Raw genomic sequence first — 24,510 nt, 5'->3', positions numbered from 1 at the left:
CTTTAGGACAACATCATCGCCCCTCAGAGAGAGAGAGAGAGAGAGGAGGGGAAAAACCTAAACGGGGTAAAAATAAGGCACGAAAAGGCAGAGCTAGCCAGCAGCTCTTCCAGTCTGAGAGAGAACAACATGTTCTGTGACTCGGAGGGGGAGGGAGGAGATGGAAAACAGAGTAAAACAGGAAAGGAAAGGTGGGAAGAGAATGAATGAGGCTTTACAAGCTGAACGTTCAGAAATAGGCTCTGGTGAGCAGGAGCCTTTCAGGAAGTGGAGAAAAGACGCTGAAGGTGAAACAAAATGCCGATTTCAACTGAACTAAGCCACCGACTGAAACTAGGCCGCTTTAACGAGACAATATTTGCACTTTTCTTGGCTTAGAAACGGGACTTGGTGCGCAAAAATTTCCATTTTGAACAGTTTTGTGCTTCATTTGGGTCTCAACTGCTTCAACCAACAGACTAAGAGCTTTAAAAGAAAAAACAACTAATCGTTTCTGGGAATAAGTTCATGGTTTTAGGTGTCTGGAAAATTAAAAAACATTCAGATTGTAACGTCACAAACCTGCAGGCTCTGCCTCTAGCAACCCCAGTCCGGTACCTAGCAACCCAAGTGGAGCTCCAGCACGTTTGGTCAGCTGGATTTAAAGCTGCTAGGAAAGACATTCTTGTTGGTTGTGTAGAATTCTCCACTTCTGCTTTTCAAAGATGTACGGTTGCATAATTGCGCATTGGTTTGCAGCCATTTTCACGTGCGAGTATAAATGTTGAGTTGGGCATCGTGGCAGCTACAACTGCCAAAAAAACAGCTCATTCTGAAAGGAGCTCAAAACTGGCAGAAGTGAGCAGACTGCCTAATTGTGGATTACATTATTTAGCACAAAATAATTCTAAGATATCAAGATTTCAACCATTCATCTTTGAAAAGCAGAAGTGAAGCCTCCTGCACAACCAACAAGGAGCAGGTGGTTTCTGGATGGTGAGTCAACAACAAAAACATATCTTCTCCAGCAGCCATTGCTCAGCAAATACACCGGTAAAACCAGCTGACCAAAGGTGCTGGAGCTCCGCTTGGGTTGCTAGGTAACAGGTTAGGCTTGGCCGGTGTTGCTAGGTAACAGTGCTGTGCCCCCAGAGTGTGGCTTAATCAGGAGGTTTTTGAACTGGATCATTTTCCAGTCACCAAAAGATACGAACTTGTTGGCTGAATGTTTTTTTTCAAGCGCTTAAAATCATCATTTGAATGTATTTTCTATTTGTTTTGGGTATTTCTCCAAGATGTAATGGCTTTGTTTGATTATCTAAAAAAACACCTAAGTGAGAAACGTCAGAAGGAATAGATCAGTAATGGTGAGTGTGGACAGGGGTTCTTTATAGCAGCTTGTCAATGTGTAGGAAATATTAGCGTTTCTCCAAATCAATGTGACCCACTTCATCATCTTTAATCTGAGCTGATATTCAGTCCAGTTGCTGCTGAGGATGTGTCTGCCTCCGTCAGCCTGGCGCAGTGCGGAGGCTTATGCCACGGGAGGAGAGCGGAGAGCCGCAGTGGCTCGTGCCTGCGATTTAGAAAGCTTTCCTCCTGAGCTCTCAGCACCGTCTGCTAAGTAAGGCGATCTGTACACCATGAAAGAGCAAAGAGCTGGACGGATACTTTCCTGAATCATGGGGAGGCGACATATTGTCACATTACCAGAAGACGTCACTCTCAGCAGACCCTTCATTAGTCTTGATGTGTTCAGAAGTAACTTAATGTTCATTATTTAACGGTTTCTTTCCATGTTGCAGCAACAATAGAGCAACAGTAATGAATTTTACCAACAAACCCTTTGCGTGCGATTACACCAAAGTGGGTGGAGCCAAGAGAGACTGAGGGAATGAGTGAAGAATTAAACAAATTTACATGAAATGTACAACTGAAATAAATCACTAAAATCTCTAAACTAATATAATATTCAGACTCTAAAATGAGTAAATTTGAACTCCACGTCCAGGCAGTCAGGTCACCCCCCCTCCCCCTTGGTGGTAAATTAAATCTTTTGTTCATTTTTATTTTTTAAATGAAGTGTTTTTGAATGAAGTTTTTAAGTTTAGGTAGATTATTCTGCTGCTCCCCTCCTACTCCACATGGCTCAGTCGGTGCAAACGACACCCAAGTCACCAAGGGGTCAGTCACTTAGCAGAGCGCAAGCATCTTTCCACTGGCACATCAAAGCCCGAGATCGAAATCCAAGTCTTCCCGCTACCTCATCAAGTGAAAGTTATGTTGACTTTGCGGAAATCTAATCCAATGATGACCAGATATGGCGACTGACCGAGTCATGCTGCTGGCTTCTCCGGCTTAAATGGTGACATTCAAGTCCAGGTTTATCTCAGCAGCTGAGACGTGTCTGCGGATTGGTTCCCAACGAGCACAAGGCCCGCCGAAAGCGCCCAACCTTCAGAAATAACGCCACCTGAACAACACGCTTCTACATGCTATGATTTTTTTAAAGGGGACCCGTTAAGTTAAAATTCACATTTTCCACATTTTTGTACTTCCATTTGTGCCTCTAATGATTCCTAAAAAAAAAAAAAAAAAAAAACACCACCCCCAGACGCTTTTTTGGTGTCTGGAAAGTGAGTTGTTTCAAAAACCTTCTGAATGTAAAGTCACATCAGCCCAGCCGGTTACCTAGCAACTCCAGTGGAATTCCGCCCGTTACCTAGCAACCCAAGCGGAGTTCCAGTGCTTTTGGTCAGCTGGTTTTGCCGCTGTATAATGGCTGCTGGAAAAGACAAGTGTTTTGTTATTGACTTAACATCCAGAAACAACTTGTTGCATTCTTGTTGGTTGTGCAGGAGGCTCTACTTCTGCTTTTCAAAGATGTATGGCTGATTTCTGCAAAAAATGTGACAAACATGTTTTGAATAGCCCATAGACATATTCTAACCTTTAAGTTTTACTTTATTGGAGACAGAATAACCTTGAAGAAAGAGAGAGAGTGAGAGGATGAGAAAAACCTCAAAGGCTTAGAAAAACTGGAAAGTACTTGAGGATAAAGCAGAGAAATCAAGCATTGCTAATCATCTCAATTTGAAGCAGTCACTCAGAGTGTAATCCCAACACAACGGGGGAAAAGATAAATCAAGGCCTGGGTAATGGAGGAAGATTTAGCACTGAAACTGGGGCACTTCTCTCTATTCAAAGAGACATAACAGTACACAGAACAGACCTCTGCGCTGAATGACTCATGCTGTGATAAAAACTAAATTATAAAACGCTGATCATGACCATCTGCAGGCAAAGGACACTGCAGTTGTAACCTTTTCAAGGTACGGTTATTGCTGTGTGACGCAAGCGTTTTTCAGGAGTTTACAGCTTCCACAGTTCAAACGACGCTGTACAACACAACGAAACCTTCAACCCTCCTCCTCCTTTTGCCCCAAGTCACAGACCAGAATAGCTCCCTCACATCTGAAGCTCATCGCCAACAATAGCAATGAGTGTTTGGATGATGGGAGGCAGTTTGAGCGACGGCGGCACGGCGACTACAGACTCTCACTTGTACTTTAAAGGAATCGGTTTTGAGCATCAGTGGCTACAGCTCGGCTTCAGTGGGTTTCCAATGTCTTTCCTTTTGATGGGTTTTTAACTTTATGAACTCATTGCTTTGTAGAAAGTATTCCCAATCTGGTTATTCTGTGTTTCACTGTCTCTTTTCCAGATTGAGTCATTGGTTCTGTTTCCATTACAAATTTTTGTTTATATTCTGCCAACATCAGGGGGGGAAAAAAAACACAATTTCACAATTGCAGTGTTTCCATTAAAAATTAAATCAAATTAAAATCACATGTGAATAAGCTTGTTCACGGTAGCGATGGATGTCACAGTCGCATGAGATGAATTCATAATTCAGCCATCAGAGGAGCCGTTGGCATCTTATTCAGGCGTTGGAGCGATAAACGTTATATTTGGGAACAACAACATGTGCGGCGTTTTGGGGAAACTGTGCAGAAGAGCTTTAGATTCAACACATTCGAATGACAACTTTCTATGAACTACGAGACGCTGTGAACTGCAGGTTGTCCAACAAAAAAAACAAAGACAAACCATCATCCTCCGACCACTTCCTGTCGTCTTGTTTGTCGTTTCTGCCAGCAGTAATACCTGGTTGTTGATTGTGTGACTCATGTGATGCGAAACGTGTTTTTTTTTTTTCTTTTGCGCAATTTTGCAAAATAAATCCATTTCAAAACCAACTCAACCTAACGTCTTACAGAAAAACAAGTTTTTTGGAAATTGGGTTGTTCCCAATTTCTCTCTGTACTCTCTGTGAAATTAAGCACATTTTACAGAGAGTACGCCTGGTCCAATGCCACTTTGTCTCTATTCTGGATTGAGACACTGATGAAGCTATTAGTGGCAATTTTTCCAGATAAACTTCTAACACTAATTTATATGACTGTCTGGTAAACTTTCAGCTGAATAAACGGTTAATTCTTTAGGTAGCCAAATGTTTCTGTTCATGCTCTTATTTTGAAGTGGTTTAAAACAGTTTACGCAGCAGTTCTGTTTCCTGCTCTCATGTTTTCTATTGGTTTTGATGCATTGTGGGTATCAACATGGTTAAATTGATGGCGTTAGCAATTTAGCATTAGCTTTTGCTAAATGCTATGTTGGTTTAGCGGAACAAATATTTATGATTAGCGCTTTAGCACAGCTAATCGTTTAGCTAGCGGCCATGAATTCTGCTGTACATATAATGTAGGATGAATCAAACATGTTGGTGCTACATTAATAAACTAAACGGCTCATTATTTGCTTGGTTTGGAGTCGCGGCCTTGAACTGCAAACGAAATGAAACTCGATGTTTACTCTCATTTTAAGTTTCATCTGGCTCTCCACCTACTGCTGTATTTTTAAGAGCTACTTGTTGCTCCAACCAGCAGCTAAATTTGTTGTTGCCTCCAGCAAACAGTAGTCCTCTAACGCTGCTTTTTTTTAATGCCGCAGGGCAGCTTGTTGTGTCTGTAAACAGAAGTGATGGATGTCAGGGAACGAAGGGCTGGGCAAACAACACGAGCCTGCAGACATTTTGAGTTAAATAATAAAAGGATTTTGGGTTTCTGAACAGAACGCTGCATTTAAACTTCCTGCAATTATAAAAGAACCATTTTATCTGAACAAAACGACAGAACATTCATCTCCTGTTCACTTCTCAGTTCAACCATCAGAACAATCTTTTCTTGCATATAATTAGCTCTGCATTAAATGGATCTACATCAGAGCAACACTTTTTTATTACATCTTTTGATCCATTACTGGAGGGCGAGACAATATTAGCAGAAAGAAGAAGCTGAGAGGAAAACAATCCTGCCTTGGCATCAACTTCCTGTCTCTGCCTGACCTTCATCCCAAACACCAAACAGTCCAGGCCCGGCCCCCGGAGCCAGACCGAGCCACACTATGAGTCACCGCTGAACAAAAAACACTTTCATAACGGCACAGGCGCACGCTGCTGGCAGTTTAATGAGGAGAGGGTGGAAAGTGACGGTTATCTTCCATTCGGTCAAGCCTGGATGGATGCTCAACAGGCTTTGGACGCACATCCTGCAGATCCCTGGCAGAACGAAACGGTTCCCTCCTGTTCGCTTTCTGTTTTCGCTTCTTGTCACATTTAAATGTTTCAGTCTTTTTTTTTTTTGCCAAAATCATCTTTTGGCAAAGAGTGGAGATTTTTTTATTTGATTTATTGTTTGTTCCTGTCCCTATGTGAAAAAGTAATTTCCATCTTAATATGGCAATTTACGGAAGAGGATTACGGACATTCAGACTTTTTTCCTCAAATTTCAAATTTTTCAAAATTCTCCTTTTTTCCCCCGATAATTTATTTTTTCTCTGAATTCCCATGGTTCCCATGTTTCTGACTTTTTCCTCAGAATCATCAGAAATTGTTTAGCATGTTTATGGAAAATCTAGTCTTAAAATTCAAATCTACCAAACAAATTCGGGGCAGTCTTTCAATCTGGATAAAGTTCACATTTATAAATCCAATGAGATTTAGGGAAGAAACGTATGTGACCATTTTCATACACTAACAACATAATTGTAGAATGTTTGATTATTTGGATTTTGACATAAATTTACACAGAATTAGAAACTTTAAAGTCAAAATTACTATTGTTTTTTTATTGGCTCTAATCCTCTTCTGTAGAAATTAGCTGCAATTATCCATGTTTTTTGGTTTATTGTCACAAACCACACTGGCTTGATTATCTTAATCAAACAATATTTCTCCATCATAAGGTGGGCAGAAATGTTAAAATCGATCCATAGGTGGCGCCGTTATTACATCCGTAAACAGAGCGTTGAAGTGTGACATCTACGTTCTTCCTCTGCGCAGCAAAGTTTGATTACAGTTGAATTTAACCAGTAGTATAAACAACCAAGCAAAAAAATAAAAATAAAACATCCAGTATTGAGAATTAAGACCAGTTGGTCGAACCAAACCTGAGCTCTTTCCGTTGCTTTGACATGTCAAACTGCGTTTTGGGCCACCTTGTTATGATGACCCAACCCAGTAATGCACTGACCCATCTGGAAAGGGTTATCAAGCCATTTCTCAGAGGCTTCAGCAAACCACAACAGGGGCCATTATCCAGTAATGGAGAAAACATGGAACAGTCGTGGACCTTTTAAGGAACGGCAGGCAAAACCAGTAACCCATCACAAATTAACCCAGAACAAAAACTATAAGAACTCCAGGCCTCAGTTAGGATAAGCAATCATGATTCAACAATAACAGAAAAAAATCATCAGTGTGAGGCAAAACCACCTCTAACCAAAAAGAACATGAAGTCCCATCTCACAGTTTCCACAACACATCTTATGAAATATTCCAAGACCTACATATGGAGTAAAACTATCAGCAGTTCAGAAGGAGAATGCTACGTTGACAGTCATCACACATTCAACGGCGCAGCAAATGGAAAAATTAGCTCCAATCACATGAATGATACAAAAAAAAAAAGCAACAGAAAAACACTGCAAACAAAAACAGAAGTCCTCCAGACCACTAGGGGGAGTCAACCACCAAATCAAATGGGACTCTCAGTCAAGACGGGATGTCAAGATTTAATGGGACGTACAGGAGGAAAGAGCGTTGCACTGCAGTGTTTTACAACATTATAGAACACCAACATGTTTACAGAAGTAGTTTTACTCCCCCTAGTGGTCTGGAGGATTTCTGTTTTCAAGTTTGCAGTTTTTGCTTCTTGTGGAATTTCCACTTATTTTTTGTTCACAGCATTTTCTGTTGCATTTGATTTTTGAATTTGTTTGTTTTGGAGTTATGAGTTGGTTTGCTTTGCATTTCCCACTTGTTGGCTACCGTATCAACACGATGCCGAAATAACTGAAATCAAATATTATCTGGTTTTGATGGGGTTTTTTAAACGGTGACGGAAAAAATCCAACAGCCATCTGTCATTTTGACAGACTACACACACCTGACGACTCGATGCAGTCACACAGTTTCAACTTTACACAACATTGAGGAGCTCACTAAAATCAATCAACGTAACAAAAATTCCCAACAGAGAGACGATGGCAGGATTATTCTTCCACAAAGGGGAGTGTTTGCTGGATCAGGCACTGTTCACAGAGTCTTGCCAACTTCTGATCATTTGGTGAAATGTTACCCGATTTCAAAACTTCATCACTGCAGAGAAAATCTGAATGAATTCAACTTAATGATGACACAATGTGGATTATCTGTTCTGCTTGTTGAATAATAATTAAACAAATTGAAAATGAAATGTCAGATTTTAAAAATAACTTATTTTTCACTGTTGCTCAAATTGACAGACAAATGAAGAAGTTCACCTCGATCTCTGATGTTTTTTGTTTTTTTTTTGCTTCGTTAAGATACAGATCAAACAAAAAAAGTGGCCTCAACAAAGTTGGATTCAACTCTGACTAAGATACGACCTAAAACTGGTCATTCAAGCTCAAAACAAGAGACATTTTAGTGAGCCAAAATTCCTCTATGGCGACGTAAACGACTGTTGGATCCAATACTGGATGGCAGTTTAAACAAATCGATTTGGATCGGCTGTTTCCTTTAGAAAAGCAGCCATTATTTAAAAACTGCTTCTTTTTACTTTGTCACAACACGGTGAAAACAGATGAAATCAGTTAAGGGGTCAGACATGTTTTCACAGCTCGGTATTTCTCAGTCCCACAGGCGTTGGACACACTTTGCTCTAAATCCCGAAGCCATGAGCTGCAAGGCTTCTGTCACCTTTCCAAGATGGCTGGCCGGACAAAACGGAGAGCGAGACACTAAACGGGAAGCTTCAGAAGTGAGAGATGAACACTGCACAGATGAGCGGACCCATCCGCCTCCTCCCTTACATGGCGGCGTCTTCCAGCTGCCATGAACTCATTCATTCCCCTAAAAGGATGCCGCATTCCCCCCCTCTTGGATTACGAGAGGCGATTCAGAATAATCCCTCTGAGAATGAAATTTTAAAAAAGAGGTAAAAATAGTGGGGAGAGGAAAATCTGGCAGATATTCACAGGTCCTCCAGACGCAGCGTATTACTATCTGCCTATGGAATGACAATTATTTCCAGAGTAGATTCATAATGACACAAACTGCAGCCCCACGCAAAAAGGAGCAGCACAGGAACTTGGAGAGAGAGCGCCAATAATGACACCGTATTTGGGCCACAGCAAACAGAAAAGGAGCAAATTTCAACCAAGACACTCAGAAATGTTTAGATCAATCTCAGGAATTTTCTAGAGAAACAGAAATTTATGGCATCCAAAAGTTGAAAATTTATGACAAAAGAAAAAAAATCTGAAATTCTGAGGTTAGTCTCAGAAACTTTCCATGAAAAATCTTTGAAATTATGAGCTCCAAAAGTTGCTAGAAAAAATTAGAAATTATAATAATCTGAGAAATTTTCTAGAAAAAAGGTGGAAATTTCTAAATTTGAAAGGTTGAAAATTTGCTGAAAGAAAATTCTGAAATTTTGAGATTAATTTCACAAATTTTCTAGAATTTTTTTTTAAATGTCTGAGTTTGAAAGGTTAAAAACTTACCCCAAAAATTCAGAAATTTCACAAATTTTCTAGAAAAGAACGTGGAAATTTCTGAGTTCAACGGGTCAAAAATCTTCGACTTTTGAAGCTTAGAAAATTTCCGAATGTCAAAAATTTTAAACTTGAAACCATATTTTTTTTTCTAGAAAATCTCTGACAATCACAATAAAGGAGGAATAAATTTCCTCCTGTTAAGCACATTTTTGACTTTTTATAAATGTCCTTGCTTTTTCTAGAAAATTTATCAGATTAATCTAAAATCTTTTTGGCGGATATTTGCTCTTTTTTTTATATCTACAATGAGTCCAATACTCCATCATAGCAAAAAAACAAACACAATCTCAACGTAAAAGAAAAAAATAATTTCCCAACTCCTCAGGAAACAGATCCTGAATCCAAACTCCAGCTGTATAGTTAAATCCTACAGAAGTGATTCCTCTAGGAAACAGAAACCTGCATCGCTGCCCAGCTTGAGCGGAGCACAGCTGAGCAATATGAGTCTCTGCAAACGATACAGCCACAGCGATATTTATTGACACATATTTCCATGATGAGCGAAAGGCGGGACAGCCTGCTGTTACCTTTAGGTGGGAAGTAGGATTTGCTTTCAGCTTTGTGGGGCCAATCCACCACCAGGTGCCCGTAGCGGCGGAAACTGTTGGTGATTTCATCTGTGGGGGAAAAACAAGGAGAAGAAAATGTGAAATGCGATGAGTTTTCTCATATGGTAGTGAAAGCAAGAACTCGATGTGGAGCGAAACGCCACATTGAGAGGATTGTTTTTCTTTTTTCCCCAGTTGTTGAGGCAAGCAGCCGCTGCATTAAACATGAAATGGAGTGAATTGGGCTGTGGAGACGCCACAGAGCACGTAATGCGCCTTTACTCAGTAGAGCATGCTCTTAAAACATATGAAAGTAAACGGGCTTCTTAAATTAAACAGCTCCGGATGGAAGGTGACGAACTGCAAAAACACAAAATCTCACAAAGTATTTTAATATAGTTTCTATTGCAAATATCTAAATAGACTTGAAATAAGACAAAACTAACTTATAAGTAACTTTTCAGCAAAATATAAAGGCCTGTTTTAAGAAAATAATTCCTAAACATTGAAGAAAAAGTTCTAGTTCCACTGGCAGATTATTTCACAACCGTTTCCTAGCAACGCCAGCCAAGCCCAGCCCGTTACCTAGCAACCCAGTTCTAGTTCCACTGGCAGATTATTTCACTTATAACAAAACATTTTCCCCAAATTATATGCAAGTAATCTGTGAATAGAACTAGTTATTTTTCATCAATTATAAGGAATTATTTACTTAAAATAAACTCCTATAATTTGCTGAAAAGTTACTGAGCGCCGATTGTACACATTATGTACCATCATCCATATTGAATATAACAACAGATTATTGTACAAGGATCTATAAGTACAATTAGTAACAACTACAAATTAGAAGTTGATTATTTGACAAAAATTATCCAATTTTTAAAGTGCAGAAAACAATTTGAGATGTGGCTCTTATGTAGAAAACTAATGTCGCTGGTTTGCCTCCACTGTAAAAACAACATCCTGCCAAATATTTTCATTTAGTTTTTGTGCAAATATCTTAGTACACTTGAAAAAAGACCAAATAAACTATTTAACAAGAAATAGAAGCTTTTTTTAGGTCAATATTTCTTGAATATTGATCAGATGTACTAGTTACATGTAAAAATGTTTTGTTTTTTTGTATTTTTAACTTGTTTCAGGAGGGTATTTTTTTTGCAGTTTAGTGTCAATGTGCCCGCAAATGGAGTTGATAAATGTCAGCGTGACTGTAACAGGCAAAAAGTCAAAACTACAGCGGGTTCTGGGAAGTTTCCAACTGGGAAAAATGAGCATAATACGTATCAGGGTGAAACTTGCTGCAAAAAATGAAAATAAAAAGTAAGAAAAAAATTTCCTTTACCTTCATCTATATCGGGAGGAAGACCTCCGACGAACACTTTCCTGGAGTAGCGCTCCATCCTCTCGCCGTTCTGACAGCGGGTCGGCGAGTTCAGGCCCGGGGTCAGGGAGGGGTCACCGTGGCCGTCGTCAAGGAAACCATCCTCAAAGGGGAAGAGACAGGAGCGACCTGGACGGGGGCGGAAAGGTGAAAAGAACAGCAGAAAAGATGGAGAGAGAGGAGGAAGGAGAGGAATGGGAAGATAAAGAGAGCGTGACGTCAGAGTGTGAAGAGACGGTGAGTTTTTCCTGCAGATTCATGCCTAAAGCTCAGAAACTACAACTTTATTTCTAATTATCACTGTGCAGGGTTTCTTTCCACAAAAGTAATCGCAAAAAACAAAGAGGCATGAAAAGAGAAGCTGTGAATGAATAAAAAAGGTAAAATATATATATAAGTAAATCAACACCTGGAGAAAATTTTGTATTTTCACTGCGGTCACTATGGCTTTGTACAATTAGTACTTGTTATTAAAAGGCTAAGTTTTATAATTTTAGCACCAGTTAAATACAGATTTGAAGGAGAAATGATGACATCAAGGAGTTATTTTGTCATTTCAGCAGCTTTTTAAATTGTAATATTTACAGTGGATCTAATAGGAGCACAAACTCTAAAAGCAAATTCCGGAGCTAATTTCTAAAATGCTAACCCGTTTTATTTAATTCTCCAGCTGAAATCAATCTTTGGTTGATTTGACTTTTACATTTAGACATTTAAACAGACTTTATTGTCACCAATTGTACGTTTAAAATGTTTAATTCTGTTTCACATAAGGACTTTTTGTGGAGAGCAACTGAAGCCAGACATTATTTGCTGCAAAGCTCGAATCCCTGCAGGGTGGAAATGTTGCATCACACAGCAGCTTTTCCTTCACAAAAAGCACATCAAGCCACCGACGAGCCAAACTGGAAGATCCCTTAAGATCATTTCTTATTTTCACATTTTTGGAATCAGTCCAAACAAAAAGATTACAAGATTAAGAGTTTAGTTTGTCATTGTCTCTATTTTAAAGCTGACTCAAAGGGAGCAGATTCGTTCCCCCCACTCAGCGCCCAACACAGGATTAATTCAAGCAGAACCGATGACCTTTCACCCCCTCCCTGATTAAAATCACAAGATGGAAAACAAAGCATCAAAATTAGCATGATTCCATTCAACCACAGCACAGATGAAAGCCACGAAGTGACACCACAATTAGACACCCCAAAAACAAATCAGCCTCTTTGCAAAAAACAAAAAAACATGGCCGGCTCGGGAAGCAGAACACGTTACCTCGTCGGCGGCCAAAGCTCCGGCCTGCTTGACAGCGCCATGGAGGGGAGGGGGAGCAGGGGAGGGAAGAAATACAGACACATGGGTTTCGTTGAACTAAACCAAACTAGCAACATCGCTAAGCTAACAGTGGCGAGCCGCACCTAAACGTCGGCAATAGGACAAGAGATCATTACAGCCACGGGGTAGAGGATACGGAAGAGAGTTAATGCCACTAAAAAAAATAATTTAAAAAAATTCTGACTTTTTGCTCAGAATTCTGAGAAATTTCTCCGAAATCCTGTGAGATGAAAAGTCAAAATTCTGAGAAAAAAGTCAAAATTTTGAGAAATACATCAAAATTCTGAAAAAATGTCAGAATTCTTTATAAAAAAGGATACATTCTGAGAAAAGCATCAGAATTCTCAGAAAATAATCTGAAATCTTCTGAGATCAAAAGTTAGAATTCTGAGAAAAGTGAAAAAAATATTTTTCTTCAGTGGCTCAAGTCCTCTTCGGTCCGTATATGGAGGACCAATCCTGCCATATTCAGGGATAATATGGAAATAAAGAAATGATTAATTAATATAACCAATCAGATATTAATATCTGTATCGGTGCCTATATTGAAAAAAAGTTCTAGATCAGGTATCAGTGACAATGTGCCCAGTCCAGATCTATTCAGTCTAGTTCTATGGTTTAATGTTTATTTTGCAATATATTTAGAATTCCTAATTGCACTTAGAAATCATTTGAAAGGTTTGTTGCAGTTTATTTTTTACATGTTTGACTAAGGTAGACAACCTATTGATTTTGTCAGTTTCAGTTTATTTATTATTTATTTTTTGCATTAGCTGTTATACTCTTAATTGCACTTACTGGACAAATTAAAGTTGTTTTTACATGTTTGACCAATAGCTTGTGCAGCTATTGGTGTATTTAAGTGTAGCAATAAAATTGTAATTCAGTACATTTATTTCTGTGTTTTTTTAAGAAACATTTTAGTAGAGCACTGTTTTTCTGTATGCATTCTGTTATTCTGTTTACACTAACACCAGATATCGGTAGTGACAAAAGTGGCTCGGTGCGTCCCTAGTTACAACCGTTTCAAACAAATTCTATAGGATCAAAATTTTTAAATTCATTAAAAATGGCAGGATTGGTCCTCTGTAAACCTGCTGCACCTGCCTTGGCAACAGAGGTGCAGCAGCATTATGCACGGCCGCACAGCGCCAGTGATTATGATCTGGGTTAAATGAACCTGCAATAGCTGCACTTCCTGCTAATCTTCTGTGAATATTCACAAATGAGGCCATAAAGAGGCGTGCTGCTGGGCCGGTTAGTCATTACCATTGCTCTGGTGAAATATTAAGAGTTGGTCGACAGGTCGGATGGAGCAGACCAGGTGAGAGTGGAAACTTCCCGACGGTGTATGAATGTGGCCGGCTGATAGTAAGGCACAAGCGGAGAGTTTGAACCAAATGTGACCCCATCATGACCTTTAGCAGTCACATACCAGATGATTTCATTGCTTTGACTTAGCAATATGAATAAAAAAAAATATATATCAACTGTAACTTCAAATTAGTGTTTTGTAGCTCACTCTGGGGATTCAAATGATCAGTTACACTGTAAAAACACAAAATCTTACCAAGTATTTTAAGTCTAGTTTCTACTGCAAATATCTAATTATACTTGAAATGAGACAAAACTTAAAACATGTTAAGTAAATAATAAAAAATTACTAGTTCAATTGGCAGATAAATTTACTGATAACATGATAATTTCCCCATGTAACAAGTGAAATAATCTGCCAGTGGAACTAAAACTGGGTTGCTGGCATTGCTAGGTAACAATTGTGAAATAAGTTAAGTCAATGGGATAACTAATTTTTCATCAATATCAAGGAATTATTAATTAAAAATAAGCTTCTACATCTTGCTGATAAGTTACTTTTAAGATGGTACACTTGAATTAAGACAAAACTAAGATATTTCCAATAGAAATGAGACAAAAGGTAATAAGTAAGGTTTTGTGTTTTTGTAGTGTAACGACTTAATCTGAAGTTGATTGATCTTATTGGTCGGCTGACGATTAATTAATGTGCACCAACCATAACATAATATAAACATAACAGGAATGGTTACATTTTGTGTAATATTTTTTAATTTTGCACATTTTGTGTTTCTACTGCTTCTAAAAACAGTCCAACCACTTAAAAAAAAAACATCCAGATGACTTTTAGCAATAAGTTAATATTTTTTTTTTTATGTCTGGAAAATTAGCCTTTTCAAAAACCTTCAGAATGTAAAGTCAAAATCATCAGCCACTGTTACCTAGCAACCCCAGCAGAGTTCTGTTCATCACCTAGCAACACAAATGGAACTCCAGTACTTTTGGTCAGCTGGTTTTACCACTGCATGTGGTATTTACAATGGCAGCTGGAATTTTTTTTCATATATATTTAACCTTTATATGCAAGGGAATGGAACTGACTGGTTTCATGGAAAGAGTCTTTGCTTGTCTTGTTAATGCACTATACAAGTCTGATGTCATTTAATTTCATTTAATTTATTTAATTAGTAGAACAAACTCTCATTTTTGACAACAACCTAATCAGAAAAAGTTAAAAGTGTTCCGTTATTGACTTTTCAAAGCTGTACAGTTGTATAATTGTTCATCTCTTTGGCTTTTCACACCGAGTTGAAAATGCAAAGCAGCAGCTTATTTGGATTTAACGTGACAAAAGTCTCTAAAACATCTGATAGGCAGAATTAACCAGACTAAAATCTCATCATCCAAGAGTGACTTTGTGCAAAAATATGTAATGAACATGTTCTGCATCGCCAATGGAGCAATCCTAACCCGTTCAAGAAGACATAATAGATCACCTTTAGAGATAAAATCCTGCTGTTTTAACATTGAAGCGCAGAAGAAGTTAAATGCCAGCAAACAGCAGGGGGAGCAGATCCTCCCGTACCCCTTAACTCATCGGCCACAATAGCAGACTTGTCTCCTCAAAAACCAATAAGCGCCTTGGCATTGTCAGACCACCGCTATCTGACTGCATTGTGTCTTCTGCCTGGCTAAGTTTTCATTAGAGAAACCTGGGAAGTCTCTGCAGCGTCGCCCTTTCACCGCCTGGCCTCAGCAAAAACAAAGTCGCCTAGCAACCAGGCAGAAACGGAGAGCGCTCCGGGCTGGGAAAGCATTAGATGCCTCAGTGGCGTAGACAATGCAAGCCACGAGGGAGAGGGGTTAGGAATAAGCACTAACTTCTAACTGTGTGCTGCCTGGGAGGGAGAGGAAATCTGGGTGATCCCTCCTGGGTGCCGCAGGTTTGAAGTCAGAGACGAACCGCAGCAACAAAAAACCTCAGAGAGGAGGACCTGAGCCTGCTTTCTTCTTCTCTTCGGAAGAAACGAGCGCACCGTCCCTGGAGATTCTCTCACAGTGTGACGCCTCGGCGCTAACGGGAGGAAATGAAGCAGGAATTCCTAAAAGCTGACGCTGAAGTTCATCCCCGACACGTTTAGAAGATCTTGAGTGGATAAAAGAGAAAACGGGGCCCAGTAAACCAAAACCCCAACTGCACAAGCCCAAAGTAGAAACTAGAGCAAAGCTGTCCAAACTTTTTCCCCCGGGGGCCACAACGGGAAAATTTAAACTACTGGAGGGCAACAAAATTCATTAAATTAAAAAAATTATAAAAAATAAACTAGTTTGTGATTTTTTTTCTGCTCAACAATAAGCTTTAAAATAATAATTAAAAAAAATCTTATTAAAAGGAAAACAATTTCCACATTTTTCTTGACTTGTGGTCAGGGGCCAAACAAAATACTTTCAAGGGCCACAAATGGCCCCCGGGCCACACTTTGGACATCCCTGAACTAGAGCATTACTAAAATGGGTAATGTTCTACCTATTCTACCTCAGGTAGAAGGTCATCATCCCGAATGTCGCAATAATCGATTAATCACGATAAATTAAAATGAGAAAAGAGGTTGATTGACAGCGCTAAGCCCCGCCTCCTGGCTCTGATTGGTTGTTTTTGGAATAGTAGCTCAGGGAAGATGTGGAGAAAATTTATATCTTCCACAGATTATTTGTCTAATATATTGTCACAAAGTAGTGACAAGTTTTACAAATAAGTAAAAAGAAAAAATTTTTTATATAAAAGTTACTGCAGCTTCAAGGCCTGGACGGCTACCGCTGCGGTTTGGATCCAGCCGGGTTTCCCTCCTGGCTCTGGTTGGGCCAAAGGGGGGCAAACTAGTTTTACATGTGGGGGTATTTTTGGAGGAGCCATTCCCAGAGTCAAGCGTGGTTCCCACAGCGATCCGAGGTCTGTCCTCCGACGTTTATGGCAGGGGTGTCCAAACTTTTTGTCACATGGGCCAAAAAAAAAATATAACTTACCTGCTAAACAATAAACTAAGCTTACAATAATTAATAGAAGACTTTTGTTAAAATTATTGTGTAAATCAATCAACGTATCCCCAAAAATTTAAAGAAAGGCATCCAAATTGTCTGTTTTGGGGGAAAAAATACTAAAAGTAAAACATTCTCAGCTTTAAAAAGCGGATTCTTGTCACTTTTTGTATGAAATTTTGATATATTTAGCCGGGTTTAATAAATTAAAGGCAGATTTTCATGCACCAAAGTCTGATTTTGAGTACAAGTCACTAAGTAGATGTGCAAAAACAGAATGCAAAACAAACATTTTTAATTTATTTGCAACAAAAACAAAAAATCTCCTTCTGCATTAACTACCTGTGCTGGCAGGACAAACTTGTGTAATTATTGAATTGTGGTAGCAGGGCCACACAAAAGCTTCCCAGGGGCCACATTTGGCCCCCGGCCCGTACTTTAAATACCCCTGATTTATGGTGATAGGGAATCCAAAACGCAGGGTAGGCTCTCATTACTCAGTTTAACTTTAACTCAGAATTACCAGTAAAACTAACCAACTAAAACTGAAGAAAATGTTATTTTCTCACAAAAACAGGACTTACTATTCAGGGGCAATATGTGTTCTGCTCCAGGATGGTGAAAGTTGAGTCCAATCCGTCCTGTTAAAGAAACATAAGAAACCGTTACAATCTTCATTTGATCCTCAATTACGAAAAACGTGCAGAAACGAACCGACATGGAGCGAATTAACCAATCGCAGACAAGAGAAACAGGAAACCCTGGTGTCCCATATCCGATACGCTCACCCAGACAAAAGCAGGTAAAGGATAGGATCTGACCAGGGACAATGTCCCCGTCTCACATGGACACATCTGTCAGCGCTTTCATGGAAAGCAGCTGGTGTAAGATGTCTAAACGGAAGACCTTCCTGATTATCTGTCTGTGACGTTACATTTGGAAAACGGCAAGAAAAAAAACACCTGGAACCTGGTTTAGGAGAGAATCAGCCTGCTTACACTGCACTGCTGAGTTTCCACCTCAACATTTACACTCGCAGATGAAATAAGTTGCAGCCAGATGAGCATTTATACAACCATACATCTTTGCAAAGTAGAAGCGTCGCCTCCTGCACAACAAACAATAATGGAGCAAGTGGTTTCTGGATGGTCAGCAACAAAATCCCTGTCTTTTCCAGCAGCCATTGTACAGCAGTAAAACCAGATGCCAAATGTGCACGAGTTCTGCGTGGGTTGCTAGGCAACGGTGGAGTGCCTGTCAATTGTGACTCAACCTTCGTGAAGCTCATTTTCCAGACATCAGAAAATATCAATTTCTTACGACAAACTAAAAAACGCCTGGGTGGTTTTCTAAAAAGCGCTAGGGCTGTTTTTAGAATCAGCTGATACAGCACAACTGCTTTAAAGTTTTTAACTTTTATAATACCAGGTTTTAATATACTTGTATTTAAAACTATATCACGCCGTAGTTACAACAAAAATCTCCCCTCCAACCGGCAATGAATCTTGGGATATGGTGGGCTGCGAAGGACACTAAGCTAGTCTGGAGGGGTCCTTAGGTATTTTAAGGACCAAAATGACAACAATTTATACAAAAAAACAACAAAATCAGGCGAAATAAAATTTTTCCAAATCAGTTTCTATCAATAAAAAACTTATGAAACTTTAACAAAAACTGTAGTTGTGTGTCTGTGTCTGGTGAATTTTTGGTTAAAACATGTTTGTTTTTCATTCAGCGGGCAGAAAGTCCAGAAATTTTACTCAGGAGCAGAAATACTTCATAATAAAATTACTTAAGTAAAAGTAAAAGGTACACCACAGTAAAACACTAATTAACGTACACCTTTTCACTCAAGTAAATGTAATTGAGTAAATGTAACTAGTTACTACTGAACTCTGCAATAATGAAACTTGCAGTTAGAGCTGCCTGACACCAGGTGAGCTCCCAGCAGCTCCACCTGTTTCCAGCCCCATAATCCAGGCTAGTGAAGGCAGACAAGCCTCCACCTGCAGCACCGGCTCCTACAAATGCATGGATGTGTCCACACAGAATCTTGTGTCACACTTTTTCTGAATCAGAAAGACGTAAACACCGCATGACAAAAACACCACATGATGCGTGTTATTCATCTCTCCAGAAGGCTCTCCAGCCAGCCGACCCCGTCCCGTTTCACCAGCCCGACGCATGCGGGTCGCACCAGGCCGCTGTCGGAGTTCAACAGCCCCGGGAAGCAGCAGAGCAGAACCACGTATTGGTAAACGTGTGGGTGGTCTGTTTGTTTCAGCTCAAAACATCTGAGCGGCTGGAGAGAATCAGCGCAGGTTGTAAACTTTGACCCAACGCCACTGCATTCAAAACAGAAGACTGCTTTGATCAGTGGAGTGGCGATTGTCCCAACAACACAAGGCTTGCCTTTCTGTCTGCATTAGTCATGTTGGGTGACACAGGGAGACAGTTGCCTTCCTGAAGGCTTTAAATAACTCTGGGCTCGTGCCATCTGCTTCCCCTGAGGAGTTGATTGGCTGGGTGAGGGGATGCTGCTGCTGCAGTGACATTTCCTCTGTGAGCTATTCTCAACATCTCCAGCAGCGGCGGCTGAAGGGATGCCATCCATGTCCTTGTTGACTCAACAGCTTCCCCATCAGGCACCCAGTTGGATCTGAGGGTGGCTGTCCTGGTTCTTTTTACTTTTTAAAGAGGACATATTAGGCTAAATTTACATTTTTGTACTTCCATTTGGATCTCTACTGATCCAGCCTCTCGTTTTTTTGGCATCAAGTTCATGTCTTTTGGTGTCTGGAAAATGAGCAGTTTCAAAAACCTCCGGATTGTAACATCACAAATCAGCAAGGGCCGACCGTAACTTAGCAACCCCAGAAGAGTTCCGCCCATTACCTAGCAACCCAGCTTGAGTTCCAACACACTTGGTCAGCTGGTTTTACCGCAGTAGGCTTGTCTAGAGAAGACAAGCATTTTGTTGTTGACTTAGCATCCAGAAACCACTTGCTGCATTCTTGTTGGTTGAGCAGGAGGCTCTACTGATGCTTTTCAAAGATGTACGTTTGGATTATTGTGCAACTGTTTGCAGCCATTTTCACATGCGAGTAGCTTTATGAACTACTTCATAGTTTCATAGTTGTGAAGTACTTTATAACTATGAACTACGTCTTAGTTATGAAACAATGAAATGTTGCAAACTCGCTCCATCAACCAGAAGTTCTCCTGTAGGCCTGTAGGGGGAGCTGACCAACAGATCTTATGATACATTAGCTTCAGTAAAGATCAGATAAACATGGCTGCCATGTGCATAAAAGTAGTGGAAACAGAGCTGTCCAATATATGTTCATATTCATCTCTTTTAGAGTCCGAATGCCTAAAATATGCAGGCAAATGTTATTGTCATCAGCAAGTGTCGCTAATAATAGTTAGCCTGGATGAAGGTTAAGCTGGGTGTGAAAGCTCTCTGAAATCCAACTTCATTATGCACATTAAACCGCCCTATTAACATCTCTGAAGGAAAATCCCAGTTGCAGTTACGGGTGTGTCGAGAGCAAGGTGTGGAAATAAATAATAGCCGTGATTAGCAGGAGACAAAAATAAAAACCTCCTGTCAATGCTCTTATGTCAACGCAGAAAAGTGCAGCCAAGCCATCTGAATAAACAAGAACACAGATCGCAAAGAGGCACACAAGTACAAACAATGGGCAAAAAGCATCTTAAGAGCTCAAAATCAACTCAACAAGTTGCCTCAAAATAATTACAAGCACACTTAAAGGCATTTTAAAGATTAAAGTAATGCAAAGAAAATTAGATAAATTCCCTAATTGTGCCAGATCAACTGTATATCCAGTTCTCACATAAAGCATTCTTACGTATTTTCTAAATAAAAAGAAAGGCTGTCATGAATCCAGCTTAAAAGCTTTTAAATGCATTTATGTTGTGAAATCTGGATGAACATAATTTCAAACATACATAAACAAGCCCAGACTTGTTTTTAAACTGGATAAGCTAAGTCATGCTAACAGCAGCTACTCACTGAGAGGAAGCTTTCAACCTTTAACACAGCCAATAAATGCATCATCTTATCTCTGTGAAGTCATTACAGGCAGTTTAAAGTACACGAAATAATTGTTAATTATGTCAGCTGAAAAGTTTAAGGGGCCAAATCCAACCTGTCGATTGAACATTGACCCTTGGGAATGAGGATCCATTTTCTGAATCGAGACGCTGGTTTCCCTGCAGTGACCCTGTAGTGGAACATCCAGCTGTTACCACGCGCTGCTTAAACGGGTCGTTACTCATGCGGCTGCTGCTGTGCATGAAATTCATGTTTTCCATTGATCAACAGCCACATCGAGCCAGTGTCGCCGTTTGCTTTTCCCCCCCAACAACTCGCTTAAGTTGTGACTCAGTTCATCCAAAAACAAGATGTTATCCAGCCCGCAACTGCAGTTCAAAACTGATAAAAATTTGGCCTGTTGATGTAGATGGATACTTTTAATATGTAATGAAGGTGAAAATTGTTACCAGCATAATTTTCCTACACAGGAAAATGTAAAGTACAACACAAAATATTTGTATTCTTATAACCAAGTTTATCTAAAGACTTTTACTGAAAAGACAATTTTGATGCAACTAAATCAGCTTTTCTTTTTAAAAATTTGGCTTAATGTAGCAAATGTTTTGAAAGAAAGTGACCCAGATCCTGTTCTTATTACTGAAAATAAATGTATTCAACCAAAGGAAACTGAAAACTAGGTGTATTTCTTTTAATACAGAAAACATGCTAAATTAAAATAGTAAACTTTTGCCAAAAAACTGAGAGCAATCTCAGAATTTAAAATAAATAAATAAAAAATAATATTTTTAGATTAATATTAGAAATGTGATAAAAGAATTTTAAATGTTAAAAATTTCCTTTTGAAAATTGAGATTTTTTTAACAAAACTTTTCTTAAATAAATTTTTTGTCTCCCCAGTTCTGCCAACTTTAAGCTCCTTTCAGAGTGAAATGTTTTAGAGCTTCTTGTCACTTTAAATCCAAATAAGACGCCCCAACTCAACGTTTACACTCACATGAAAATGTTTGCAAACAGATGCGCAATTATGCAACCACACATCTTTGAAAAGCATTAGTAGAGACTCCTGCACAACCAAAATGTTTCTGTGGTTTCTGGATGGTAAGTCCACTTGTCTTTTCCAGTAGCCATTGTACACCGCACACAGCAGTAAAACCAGTTGACCAAACATTCTGGAACTTAAGTGGGGTTGCTAGGTAACAGGCCGGGCCTTGCTGGGGTTGCTAGGTAACGGGCCGTGCTTTGCTGGGGTTGCTAGGTAACAGACAGCCCCTGCTGAGTTGTAACGTTACATTGCGGAGGTTTTTGAAACGGCTCATTATCCAGACATAAAAAAAAACAACAACTTATTGCCAAAAAATAGCTGTGCGTTTTGTTTTTTTTAATAATCGGGTTGTTTTTAGAAGCAGTTGAGCCCCAAATTAAAGTACAAAAACATGCAAAATGTGAGTTTTGCGTAATACATCCTGTTTAACCAAAGACTTTGAAAAAAACAATCTGCAACAAACTTAAGGTTAACGTTAAGCTCCTCTTTCAATACGTGTGAGTCAGAGTAGAGCTACCTGCTCATTAACGGAGGCAGCTGCCTCACGTTGTTCGTGACAGCAGGCTGCGCTGAGAGACGCACCGTCACACATCTGCTGACTGGACAGTCTGAGATAAGAGGCGCGTGTGTGTGTGTGTGTGTGTGTGTGTGTGTGTGTGTGTGCTGGAGTTAAAAGGGCTGTTTGTTCACATACCCACAACCCAAACTGGGAGCTTTCAGAAAGTCTCAAAGATCAGATGCAACACAATGCGCCTCTCATAATCAGCACAAGTCGATTCAGAAACACTTTATTTGACGATGAATAACGTGACGTCGTCATAAACAGTTTTCATAAAGTTTATGGCTGCCGTCATAGCAGCTGGCCAGAGTACACAAAAACTGTACCAAAGTAAGAGCAGCACTACTTCAACATATTTTTAATTAACTTTATATTTTGGTCTGTCTGGTGATGTTATTTTTAAATATCAAATGGTTGAAAATGTACATTTATTTTACCGAATACCTTTTTAATCTTACTAGAGTAATTTAATGGACGACTACTTTTTACTTTTACTTAAGTGGAAATTTGTATATTTTGAGACAGTAATTCATATAAGTAACAAAAAAATAGCAAAATTAGGCTAAAGAAAATGTTTCCAAATCAGTTTCTTTCAATAAAAAAAAAACTTTAATAAAACCTGCAGATGTGTGTCTGTCTGGTGGATTTCTGATTAAAAAATGTTTTTCATTCAGTGGATAGAAAATACAGAAATTTTAATCAAATAAGAATAGAAATACTTCCTAATAAAATTACTCAAGTAAAAGTAAAAAGTACAGCATACTGAAAGTACTTCTTTCAAAATAAATACTCAAGTGAATGTAAATGAGTAAATATAATTAGTTACAACTCAATCCTGATTGCCATGAAGTGTCATTTGGTGAATAATGACATTTTTAGTTCAAAGTTGCATTAATTCTCGCATTAAAAGTCAATTAAAATGTCAACTTTGCCCTAAACGTGGTATTATTTAATGTCGGACACTTCAGTCAAACATTTACAAAGACAGGTGTTATAACATGATTATAACAGAGTGTGGTCAGTATTATTATGCACAGCCCTTCAAATACAGAGTTACCATCGATTCTTCTCCTGGGGGGACAGAAGAACTGAGGCAGACGAAGAAGACCGACTGATTTTTACTCGCATCACAGCTCAGGTGTGTTTTCATCTTTTAAAACCCGCATCCCTCCGCCTCTCCGTCTCTCTCTCCGTCTCTCTCTCTCTCTTTCTCTGACTCATAAAACACGAAAGGAAGAGCAGCTATTCCAGGCACAATGAGAAGTATGTGAGAAATGTCAGCGATGGGATGGAGGTGGGTGGTAACCATTCAGTTAGGAATGTAAAACCGGGTCTATTGCATTAATTGGTTTTGACTGGCGGTTTCCAGCCTGTGAGCCGTTTCTCTGCTGCAGCAGCAACTCAATCCTAAAGGTTGGAGGAAAGTCTCTGGAAAACTACCAGGATTTTATCACTGGTATTATTAGCAACAACTCAGACCATGATGAGCATGTATGTCATTCAGTTTGGGCTTTAAAGTCAATTTTGAGTAGGTCAAACCCTTTACCTTAACGTTAGAGCTAGATTACAGTTGTTTAATCTATGGATTAGCTATACATAATCTATACATAGCCAATTACATTAGTACAATTCTTTACATTTCTACAACAATCACAGATTTTTCTATCAATGTTTCATTACTGACCTTGTTCCCAAATCGACTGAAGCTAAAATTGAATTTTTTTATCCTTTTTTTGTTTGTTTTTTTTGCCATTAACCTTCTCAGGTAGAATTGCACTCTGTTGCCATAGTTACCTCAACAAGAAACCTACCAAAATAAAAGCATGATTAATGGTAGTTAAAATACACAAAGGTAACTTTACAAAAGGATGTATGTAATTGTAGAGTAGTGTGATTTACGGCCAAAATTATACATACAGGCCTAAAGAAGAGTACGCTAACATCTGTTGAAATTAGGGCTGAAGATGTGCTTTTGTCATATTAGTGTTTCATACCAGTCGATATTGATGATTATCAGTTTATTTCAATAAAAAAATATCTATGAAACTTTAACAAAAACTGCAGATGTGTGTC

General features: G+C 39.1%; 1 protein-coding gene across 3 annotated transcripts in view; it reads right to left on the bottom strand.

Moving 5' to 3' along the window:
• Positions 1 to 24,510, bottom strand: part of cpeb3 (cytoplasmic polyadenylation element binding protein 3) — a 43,477-nt gene that overhangs the window by 7,781 nt on the left and 11,186 nt on the right. The window contains exons 4-7 of one of the 3 annotated variants that reach the window (XM_007566952.2): positions 17,340 to 17,396; positions 12,346 to 12,372; positions 11,035 to 11,202; positions 9,669 to 9,758 (exon numbers count right to left, since the gene is read on the bottom strand). In XM_007566952.2, the coding sequence (XP_007567014.1) occupies positions 9,669 to 9,758; positions 11,035 to 11,202; positions 12,346 to 12,372; positions 17,340 to 17,396 (342 nt within the window). The remainder of the gene's footprint in view (positions 1 to 9,668; positions 9,759 to 11,034; positions 11,203 to 12,345; positions 12,373 to 17,339; positions 17,397 to 24,510) is intronic. The other 2 variants (XM_016679076.1, XM_016679077.1) reach the window with 2 other exon arrangements.

This window comes from Poecilia formosa, unplaced genomic scaffold (genome assembly GCF_000485575.1).
Source record: "Poecilia formosa unplaced genomic scaffold, Poecilia_formosa-5.1.2 Scaffold201, whole genome shotgun sequence".
NCBI classification, from domain to species: Eukaryota; Metazoa; Chordata; class Actinopteri; order Cyprinodontiformes; family Poeciliidae; genus Poecilia; species Poecilia formosa.
The sequence above is the reverse complement of the archived record's forward strand: the minus strand, read 5'-3'. Positions and strand labels throughout refer to the sequence as shown.